The sequence below is a fragment of the Podarcis filfolensis genome (genome assembly GCF_964270895.1).
Source record: "Podarcis filfolensis genome assembly, chromosome: 2".
Classification (NCBI taxonomy): domain Eukaryota; kingdom Metazoa; phylum Chordata; class Lepidosauria; order Squamata; family Lacertidae; genus Podarcis; species Podarcis filfolensis.
The window spans coordinates 82,652,119-82,663,291 of NC_139605.1; the positions used below are offsets into that span (position 1 = coordinate 82,652,119).

Consider the following 11,173-nt stretch of genomic DNA (forward strand, 5'->3'; position numbering starts at 1 on the left):
AGTCACTGATCTTTAACATCTCATTGGTCGGAAGAATGATTTATACATTACTAAAGGTTATGTCACTGTACAATTTAGAAAGGAGATGGGGGATTTTATGTTTGAATGCTCTCTGTGCACAGGAAACTAGCATGTTTGGGAGATGGCTTGTAAAAATGCTTGCATCCTTCCTGAACTAACCTTCAACCTACCCAGAGACATGAACATGCACTTATAGTGGTGCTTCCAGTAGAAAAAGATAAGAGATATTTTCCATTTATACATCTAAACCTAGCAAATGAAAGGCAGCACATACCAATTACCTTCTCTTTTCTGGTAGATATTGTCAGCCAGTACACAGCTGCTGTCCTTTTTTATTTTGGTATGTATGTATTAACTGATGACTCACCAAATAATTTCAGCCCAGGAAGCCAGCTGCTCTACAGAAATAAACCTTAATTAAACAGAAAGTTGACCACTAGGGATGTCCCTGGAATGTCACTGTGTCCTAGAAAGACATCCTCATTAGGGTAGAAAAAAGACAGGGTTGGACTGTATTCCAAATATTAGTCTGAAGCTCAACACAGCAATGAATAGTGTTGTGTGTGTGTGTGTATTTAAGTGTAAGGCAGAGGAGTTAGAATGTTGGGCTTAATAGGCTTGCCATATTTCAAGAAGTAAAAATCCAGACACCCCTAGACACTCCAGGACAAACCGCCGCCTTCCAGAAATCCCCCCCAATATCACTACATCCCTACATCCCTACATCCCAGATATATAGCAGCCCTAAGGCTTGACAAATACCCCTGCTAGCAGAGAGCAGGCCACACAGCATCTGTTAACTCACTGGCAAGCCCGTGGGTACACAACAGCATCTAGGAGGGCTACCTGTGCAAGTTTGCAACTGTACTGAATCACCATTTTGGTTCAAATTTGGCCTACAACTCCATTTTCCCAATTGGCCTGCAACTCCATTTCCCCCCAAACCAACTCCTAGAGTCCAAGGTCCCTTGCCCCCCCCAATAAAATATTTGAGCCCCACATCCGCTCATGGGCATTGCTATGCATTTGGTGTGCATGTGCTGTGACTTGTGATCCATTATGCAGGGCGAGGCTTACCTGCCCCTCCCCAAATATTTTATTCAAGATGGCACTCCTGAGTCCATTTAACGGTGGGTTTGACTGAGGCACACATACATATGACCTTCCAATTAAAATAAAAAATATATATACATGCGCTTTATAGTTCTACATATTTATCCAGCACAGGTGCGGAGATAAGCGCAGACCTCAAATAGCAACCAAGCCACTCCTTTAAAATACGGCCTCCCTACACGACACGCGTGAACCAGAAGAAAAGGGGAGGAAAGGGTCACTGCTCCCGTTTCCCCTCAAAGGCAGTGACCCGCCCTTTCGCAGGCGCCGCCCTTCCAAGCGGCGCGCTCTCCCGCCATTTCAGTCGGCGGCGAAGAGCACGGAGGCCCCCGGAGGGGGCGGGGCCTGCGGTTCGGCGGGAGGGGCGAGCTGCCTCTTAGCGGCCGGCCTCTTTCTCCCCGGGGCTCTGCGGCGGGATGGAGGAGGCTCTGCGGCGCGAGCTGGGTACTTCGGCGCTCCGGCCTACGGGCCACTCGGGGGGCGGCTGCATTAGCCACGGCGAGAGTTTCCACACCGACCACGGGCGTGTCTTCGTGAAAAGCAACTCCCGCGCAGAGGTGGGGGCAAAGAACCGGAGGGGAAAAGCACCGGCGGGTAGTACTCCCGGTGGGGAAGGCGGGTGTGGGCGATGGGGAGTGAAGTGCAAAGGGTCGAATAAAAGCTGCAAGAAGGCGAATTGCTGTTTACTCCCCTTTGTTGAATAGCACTCCCATGTTGTTTGCTTTTTTTTTTGCAAAGTGGCCTGACATACGCTCAAATGCACAGAGCGAGCTCGTAACCCGTCACAGTGGCGCGACGACGAGGCTATGTCAATGGTTTACTTCTCCTGCCCTGCAGGCAGCTCTTTAAAAGCAATGGTGTCGCGGCCGAAAGAAAGAAAGTGCCTGCGGACGAGCCAGAGTTGTGGTGCCCCTGGCTGCGTGTTCGTTGGCGGACTTGCTAAAGTCGGAGCTGAAAAGGGGCTTTCTCGCCATCCATCTCGTGGGCCCCGCCACTGCAGCGAAGTGGAGGTTTACTTTTGAGGAAGTGTCTAACACAGGCATCCCCAAACTAGGCCCTTCAGATGTTTTTGGGACTACAATTCCCATCATCCCTGACCACTGGTCCTGTTACTAGGAATGATGGGAGTTGTAGTTCCAAATCATCTGGAGGGCCGAGTTTGGGGATGCCTGGTCTAACAGGACATCTGAGCCAGGGCCTTAGGAGCCCATTTAAAAAGCTACGGTTTTGTCCACAACACAAAACATGTGAAAAAGTAAATGAGAGTGCCTGTGAATGCCTGCAGGGTGCCTTGTTTTCGCTAGGAAACTAGCTTGTGTAAGTAACAGGATTTGTGCTAGGCATTCTTTTTATGCAGTCTCTCCTCTTAGAAAATGGCCACTTGTGAGGCATGATTGGCAGAGGTTTTGATAGCTAGTGTTAATGAAGGAATGAGCAGACATGGCTTGGCAGTTTGCTACATAATAGCTGCTGTGTTGTGAATTGTTCTGATTCAGTGCTGAAAGGGTAGATGTGACCAGAAAGGGGCAAATGTGCTGTGTATGCAGGCTCCTAAGATTATTATTTTTCTTTTAAATCTGACATGTGCTGGAAAGTTTTGTATGTGAAAGTGTTTACAGAAGCCCCCACCCCCTATTTTATCTGACAGGCAAGGAGAATGTTTGATGGAGAAATGGCAAGTTTAACAGCTATCCTGCAAACGAAGACTGTGAAAGTTCCTAAACCTATAAAAGTTATCGATCTGCCAGTCGGTGGTACTCTGTTTGTGATGGAGCATTTGGATATGAGGGGTTTGAACAGGTAATCTGTCTCAATTTCTTGCTGCGATTTACTTGCATACTGTATTTGAGAAGGAAAATCAGTATCATGTAAACCACCTTGAAGAAAACAAGTTAACACAAATTAATCAGATTTACTATTCATTTATGCAATGATGTGAACTAAAGTTGGGTAGCATCTTGGCCCATAAGTGTTTTATGAAGACTTCTGAAGAAGAGAAAGAGGACCCAAGTGTTTATTCAAAAATGTTAAATTTATTATTGCTAGAACTCATAACCCACCTACTTTCAGCAGCCAGAAACACCATAACCAGACACCACCATAACCAGACACTGGAGAGACCTGTCAGGAGTAAGCATGGACCAATGGTACCAAATAGTATGGGAAACAGCCCTACTAGAAAAATTAACTAATAAACTGAAACTGACACGGGGACAAACAGAAGAAGACACCTTGGCTCCCCTTTATCACATACACAGCCCAACAGGACAACGACAATAATCCACCAACAGCATACAAATCAATATGGCTAACCTGATCCAAAACACCCACCCACCTCACTCACACACGAAAACAAAGATCACCACAGCCAATCACAAACAAACAAACAATCACACCCTAGGCCAACCCCAACCTCTCTCACCACCAAAGGAACACAAGTGAACAACACAAGCACGCTGACACCAAATTCTACATACATTAAGCATAATAGAAACACCGCTACCCGACCCCACCCCCACCCATCTTCCCTCCCTCCACCCCCCTTTCTTTTCTTTTTTTTCTTTCTTTTTTCTTCTCTCCCTAATGCCTCAACAAATGAAACAGATTTGTAAAAATGTTACATGGAAGAAAAAAATACGAGGCATTACACTTACACTGTAAAACAAGAAAACCCTTAATAAAATATTTAAATATAAAAAAGAAAAGACTGTACAACTTGAAAAAAAGAGAAAAGGCATGTACTTTTGTAAACCAAGAAAATCTTTAATAAAAAAATATTATTATTTAAAAAACAAAAAAACAAAAATATATTTATTATTGCTTTGCTTCAGTCTGAGCTGCAACCAGCATGCGGCCATGTATTCTAAATTGGGGTTGGGGTATCTCCTTCAGCCTGATGGCTGCATTCCATTGTACTCAACCTTCCAGAGGTTGAATGCCAGTGGTGACTAGGGACAGAAGCAAAAGTAGTAGAAGAAGAGGAGTTTAGATTTGATATCCTGCTTTATCACTACCCGAAGGAGTCTCAAAGCGGCTAACATTCTCCTTTCCCTTCCTCCCCCACAACAAACACTCTGTGAGGTGAGTGGGGCTGAGAGACTTCAAAGAAGTGTGACTGGCCCAAGGTCACCTAGCTGCTGCATGTGGAGGAGTGGAGACGTGAACCCGGTTCACCAGATTACAAGTCTACCGCTCTTAACCACTATACCACACTGGGTAGAACCATGGATCTGACGTTTAGATTTATGGCGTAGGCTATGTGCTTTCCATGCAAAACTCAGACCATTTCTCACCCCTCCATTTTTCCAGGTGGACAAGGGGCCTTATCACAGTTCAAGGACTTTGCAGCAAGGCAAAAGCACATTAGAGTGTGGAGCAGGCCCCGTGATGGTTGTGGACTGGGAAGGTGCATGACAGGAGAGTCCAAATAGGGCCAAACAGAAAAGCCTGGAGAGCTGTATTCTGCTCTATATAATGAAGCTATAACTTTGTTTGAGATGGGAGGGTAAATTACCTTGATCTTACTGAACTTCCTTTATGAACTTTGGTACAGACAACATTTTCCAAGTTACTGTGTTTCCTCTTTAATATATTTGGTGAGATTTCAATGTTAATTAATTAATTAATTATGTATGCATTTACTTCTGTATAGGATCTTACTGACTTTGAATGCATAGATTTACGGTCATGGTGTGCCAAAGTGTGCCATTATAATTTTCTTGGGAACTTTACCAATAGGTGATTCTGCTGGACTGCTGGTAACAGCTTGACAGTCTTTTAATCATTTTATTTTGGAATGGAAACTCAGAGTTGATGCAATAAATCAATTTTTATTGTAATCAAACAAATCAGTTTGGTTAGAAATTTATCAGTTTGGATATAGAACCCATATTACTTCAAAGACACACACTCAAAGCCAAATTGCACCTAAATCCTCCAGATCAGCTTGTCACCACAGCTGGACCAAAATTCCTCCTCTATTGTTGGCTGAGTTTCCAACAGGTCAAAAGTTTATGCTAATTGATGCAACACATATTTCTTCTTTCAAGAACTCCAAACCTGGAGTTTTCATAGTCACTTGCCCAAAGTCCAAGGTAACTTAACAGGCCGCTGTATGATAAACAACCCCATATTTGGGCTTCCAGCACATGCAACACTGAGGCTTAGTGTTATAAGGGATCATAGTTTCTTGAATGCATGCAGTGAATGTGTTGAGGTGCTGGATGAGACAACCTCCTTTCTGTCCTTTAGAGATAGGTACCTCTTAAATTGGGGTTGGATAAAACATGTGCCCTCCCAGATGCTGTTTCATGGTGAAACCATCAAATTTTTGTTGCTTTGTAAACGTATCTTTTTAACACCACTAGACATGCAGAGAAACTTGGAACACAGTTGGCTGATCTTCATCTTCACAATCAAAAACTTGGGGAGAAGCTGAAGAAAGATGCAAACACTGTTGGTAAAGTACCCAGCTGTCCATGACTTGCCAATGCCCCCAGCTGTTTTGCTCTAACTCTATAGCAGAACCCCTAAAAACTCTTCAGTGCATGCATAAAGAGATATTAAAATGCCAATAAGCTGGGGCAAGTCAGCCCTCCCTGAAAATTGCTCCCCGTGAAGTTATTACAGTAAGTGTCACACTTTTAAACAACAAAAATAGGTGCTGCTACTGCGTACCCTTGAGTATCCCTTGGGGGGGAAATCACTGGGTAGCTGCATTTGGCCCCCAGGCTTGAGGTTTCTCACCCCTGATTCAGATAATGATTTTGTCTCCAGTAGTAGCAACTGCATACTTCTCAGAATCTTACTTAATTTGTTGTAGCTGAAAACTGAAAACAGAGAAACTTAGTAAGAGCTATGTGTTTTAAAGGTTTTTAAGATTTGGGGGAGCAACCTTTATGGTACTCATGCTAGTAGCAGCTGAGACCTGCGGGTATAGGGTGGTATATAAATTAAATAATAATAATAATAATTAATAATAATAAAACAGTGGTACCTTGGGTTACAGATGCTTCAGGTTACAGACTCCGCTAATCCAGAAATAGTACCTCGGGTTAAGAACTTTGCTTCAGGATGAGAACAGAAATTACACGGCGGCAGCTGGAAGCCCCATTAGCTAAAGTGGTACCTCAGGTTAAGAACGGTTTCAGGTTAAGAACAGACCTCCAGAACGAATTAAGTTTTTAACCCAAGGTACCACTGTAATAATAATTAATACAAGCAATTCTATTTAGAATGGAGGTTTTTAAATGATAGCATAATAAAGTTTCCTATTTTTGGAAAGTTATTCTGTTCAGAACAGACAATCACCACTTCTCTCTGTTTTAATAGGTAAAGGTGAAGAGCAAACTGGGGTCCAGTTTGTGGATAAATTCGGGTTCCACACTGTTACATGTTGTGGCTATCTTCCACAGGTATGATCTGGACTAATGGCTCTTCCACACTGAGGAAATCATTTAGTTTTTTGTTTACTTCTAATTTTCCTTTAATTGGGAAAGGCTGAATGTTTGAATAGGAGGACTTTTAAATAATAATTCAGAGAACTGTAACTAGGTATGAAGATTCCAGGGCTACTGTCATAACTTTTGTTATTAGTAACCAGTCTTCACCTTTCAGCTAACACAACAGTAGATGTTGGTGTTTACAGCTGCACCAGTGAATGCCCCTGAAAACAACTGCTGTGCCTTATGCAGCGTCAAGAGTTTGTGTTAGCAGTAGCTAATAGGTAATTAACACAGCAAGAGTCTTCTTTTTATGAGCCCGGCCTTGGCTGGGGAGGGCGGGGTATAAATAAAAATTATAATTATAATAATTATTATATATAAAAGTGTATAATTTCATAGTTTTGTAAAGTGTGTAAAAGTCTGAAAGTCTCATCCACAAACCATTTAAATCTGTTTCAGCACCAGAGAAGTAAATAGGTCTAGATGAGCCTCCATACAAATAGTATGGCTTAATTGGTTTATGAATTGCTTGTCTTATTTCCATTTTTCATCAGAGGGCTTTTTTCAAGGCATCTTCTCATAGAGGCAAACTGGCTGAATTTTTGACTACTTGCTTGTTTAGGTGAATGACTGGCAACAGGATTGGGTGACTTTCTTTGCCAGGCAACGAATTCAACCTCAGATGGACATGATTGAGAAGAACTCTGGAGACAGGGAAGCAAGAGAACTTTGGGCAAAACTCCAGGTAACGATGTCCCATGGGGACCATAGAGGGAATTGTCACATTCGTAGAAGTGGGGTTGTTCTCATTGTGTAGAGTTTCTGTAATACCTACACTGTGCAAATGTCATGATCCTCTTCTCCCCAGAACCTAATAAACTAGTGGAAAAGAGTCTTTTCACCCACATCTCTCTGAGGTCTCTACTAATTGTGGAAGAACAATACCGTAGCAGCATTAAAGAGCCCTCATGTGAAAAAGACCAAATAATATTTGAAAGGAGAGGTGGAGCTATTTGAATATACAATAGTACATTTTAAAAACAAAGACTAAAATAAGCATTCTGTTCATTGAAAAAAACACTGATATGTGGCTATATAATGTGAGAAGGAATATCTGAGAATTTTTTAAAATTTAAATACAAAAGGCTTAAAAATCTTCTCTAAGGCCTTTTGATAAAGTAGTACCTCAGATATCTGGTTTAAATGCTAGCAAGACTGTGGAAAATCTTGTAACTTAATTTTTGGATGTGATGTGCCCCCTACTGTTCATGTTACTTTAAAGTCGAATCCTATTCACCTAGGGGACTCGGGTGGCGCTGTGGGTTAAACCACAAAACCTAGGACTTGCTGATCAGAAGGTTGGCAGTTCGAATGCCCGTGACGGGGTGAGCTCCTGTTGCTCGGTCCCTGCTCCTGCCAACCTAGCAGTTCGAAAGCACGTCAAAGTGCAAGTAGATAAATACCTCTGGCGGGAAGGTAAACGGTGTTCCCGTGCGCTGCTCTGGTTTGCCAGAACTGGCTTAGTCATGCTGGCCACATGACCCGGAAGCTGTACGCCGGCTCCCTTGGCCAATAAAGTGAGATGAGCGCCGCAACCCCAGAGTCGGTCACAACTGGACCTAATGGTCAGGGGTCCTTTATTATACACCTAGGTTGTCCACACCCTAGGTTTGTCTCTTTTTCTCTATACAGTATCAGGATTTGATGTGTCTAGTGCTTAAAGCTACAAATTAGAACACCCCACCCCCTTACAATAAACTTTAGCAACTCCTGCTTTCTTTTTCAGCTGAAGATGCCCAGTTTGTTTGGCGATATGGAAATAGTTCCTGCTCTTCTACATGGGGATCTGTGGGGAGGAAATGTAGCTGAAGATGACTCTGGGCCAGTTATCTTTGACCCTGCAGCTTTCTATGGTCACTCTGAGTATGAGTTAGCAATTGCTGGGATGTTTGGTGGCTTCAGTGGTTCATTTTATTCTGCCTACCACAGCAAAATCCCCAAAGCACCAGGGTTTGATAAACGGCTCAAGCTGTACCAGCTATTTCACTATATGAACCATTGGAATCATTTTGGCGGAGGGTACAGAGGTTCATCTATCAATATAATGAGGAATTTGGTCAACTGAATTCATACCTGTAGCTTTTCCCCCCGTTTTGGAAAATATATACACGTATACACACACCATGGGTTTTCAGCTGTGCTAATGTGTATATGCTGTAATAGAACCTGAGCTTGCACCCTCTTTCCACAGCTAAAGGCCAAGTCATCCTGTGCCCTAGGTTTGGTGTCCTGTTCTTGCAGTTTATCAGAGAGCTGCCCAAGGAGGTAACAAACCTTTGATTTGCACGAAAGAGGTCTTGTTTTGAGGTGGTTCCATAGATCTAGGGAAAAATTCCTGCTGTGCAAATAGTTTGGAATAATTTTTTCATGCCAAAGAGAGGGAGAAATCCAAGCAGGGCATTAGAACAGGTAACAACTTGCTATGTTCATACATATACATTCAAAGGAAAATTTACAGTCTTAGTGAATGGAAAGATTTTTCTTGTCCTCTTGCTTAGCTTTCAACCTAGTATTTTGGTGGCAGATACCAAAGGAATATAGCAGCCGTGTTCTAAATAGAACTGGAATTGGAATTAGATTTGGAAGCATATATTGAGTCTCTGGGGACTTCATTCCACGTGGGAAGATAGAGGAGGGTTGCAGTCTAGGTGGCTTCAATAGTCCCCCCCCAGCCCCCCAGTTAGCATTGCAAGTTTGTCTTAGTACATCTGTAGCAATTGGACCACATGTTTATAGAAACTTGCTTCCATGCCATTAAGTTTCATCTATCAGCCTCCAGCTGGTCCATTGCTAGCCAGCATAATCTTGCCTCCCTGAATAATCTGCTGACTTATAATGCGTTTCCAGTCCCTGGTGAACTAGCTGTGCATTTATAGGCATATATAGCTGTCTCAAACTTAGTTTCTTATGGCAGCTTGCTAGACTCTCTGCCTTTTAATTCATTCCTTAAGACTTTCCTATGCTCCTCCTGACAATTGGTAAAATGAAGTGAAATGCCTTCTAGCAGATAGTAATGCAGTAAAAATGCATTCTCATTAAAGTGTTTCCTCTTACCCAATGGTTTGGGAATGTGACACTGTGAGGAAGGCATCATAACACTTAGGCTGTTCTCCATTTTAGGACCACATTTTTGTTTTGGATTGCCAACTCCTTTTCCAACAGGGCTCTCATGATTTAAGTGTAAAATGACAGGCAAAAAGATGGTGCGTCTTTCCTCAGTGCAGCATCTTCCTGCTGGGAAAAGTTTGCTTGATCTTTTATGTGTCCTACAGTTGTTAAGGCACAAGAACCTAGCCAGAAAAAATTCTAACCAAATTCTACTAATTCTAACCAAAATGCTGTTGCAGCACATCCTCCTCAAAGTAATATTCCAGTAAAATTCTGTCTTACACGATTCAGTTTTTTCACCAGCCTGAAAGTGATTTACCACACCTGATATTAAAGAGTTTACTTCTAGCTTTAATTCTCTGTCCAGGTGGCAGCTGCCCTCTTTTTGGTTGTGTGATGCAGGGTTAAATTGGAAGCGGAGGAAGAGGCATATGTAAAAGTAGCATGCATAAGTTACTTTATTTTATTCTAGTATTCTTCTTGTTTGGTGATTTGGACTGGTACACGTTCACTGCGGGTATTGTCACAGTTCCTTTCTGGTTCATTGCTGGTACTCATGCTGAATACATGTACCTGGATTCTTACTGGAAGTTCCTTAACATTGCATTTGGAAAATAGGTTCCCGCTTGTGGCCATTATGCATGTCAGTTTCATGTTCTCCTTACATAATTATTCAGTTACAGCATTTTGTGAATTCTGCAAACTGATCCAGAGCTCCTGGGATATGTCTAGTAATAATGGGATTAGGATGGAATTATACATATGAACAAACACTATGCCTAATATTACCAGGTGAGAGAGGCATGATTCCTAGAATGCATGCTCATGTCAAACACTAAATTCTGTTAGCTTTTACTTAACATTCCTCTACAGTGTTTCCTGATATTTTTCAATTGGTTTTACACTAAAAACAAACAGATATAAACTTATTTATTAATTTCAGCTGTGTGTGTGTGTGTGTGCTACTTTTAATTTTACTAATAGTATCTGTAGCTGATCTGGGTTTAAAGCAAAGCATTGCTCGTGAGTGTAATTGGTAATCTTTCTGGGTTGTGTTGAATAAAATATTTTCCGGACAGATTACTTTTCTTTGGATTTTTATTTATTGTTATCTATCTGTAATGGTAAACACAAAATATTATGACCTCCAAATATTTGCATCGTGTAAACATTGTGAATCAACCTTCACAAATATGCAATGCATACTATATTGTTTCATCAATAAAGTTAATCAGTGTTTCCGCAATTGGCTTGTTAAGCCACAAAGTAATTCATTGCCACATTGCAGGTTTCTTGCCCCTCTTCTGTGTCCTTTAAAAACTCAGCTTCCCCTGACTCATTTGCTGGACTTTGCTGCTGCTTTCTGTACCGAAGTCTTCTTGGAAGAAGCTTCCTGTACCTCTCAAGGTTCTTTATATGTGGCCTAG

General features: G+C 42.2%; 1 protein-coding gene across 3 annotated transcripts in view; it reads left to right on the plus strand.

Annotated features, from left to right (window-relative positions):
* FN3KRP (fructosamine 3 kinase related protein) overlaps positions 1-10,824 on the plus strand; it is a 32,983-nt gene extending 22,159 nt beyond the window's left edge. The window contains exons 1-6 of one of the 3 annotated variants that reach the window (XM_083597790.1): positions 1,425-1,691; positions 2,783-2,934; positions 5,502-5,593; positions 6,466-6,548; positions 7,201-7,323; positions 8,365-10,824. In XM_083597790.1, the coding sequence (XP_083453916.1) occupies positions 1,551-1,691; positions 2,783-2,934; positions 5,502-5,593; positions 6,466-6,548; positions 7,201-7,323; positions 8,365-8,703 (930 nt within the window). In that variant the 5' untranslated portion in view covers positions 1,425-1,550 and the 3' untranslated portion in view covers positions 8,704-10,824. Of the gene's footprint in view, positions 1-1,424; positions 1,692-1,973; positions 2,145-2,782; positions 2,935-5,501; positions 5,594-6,465; positions 6,549-7,200; positions 7,324-8,364 lie in introns of those variants that run through there. The other 2 variants (XM_083597789.1, XM_083597791.1) reach the window with 2 other exon arrangements.
* Positions 10,825-11,173: the final 349 nt, after the last annotated feature.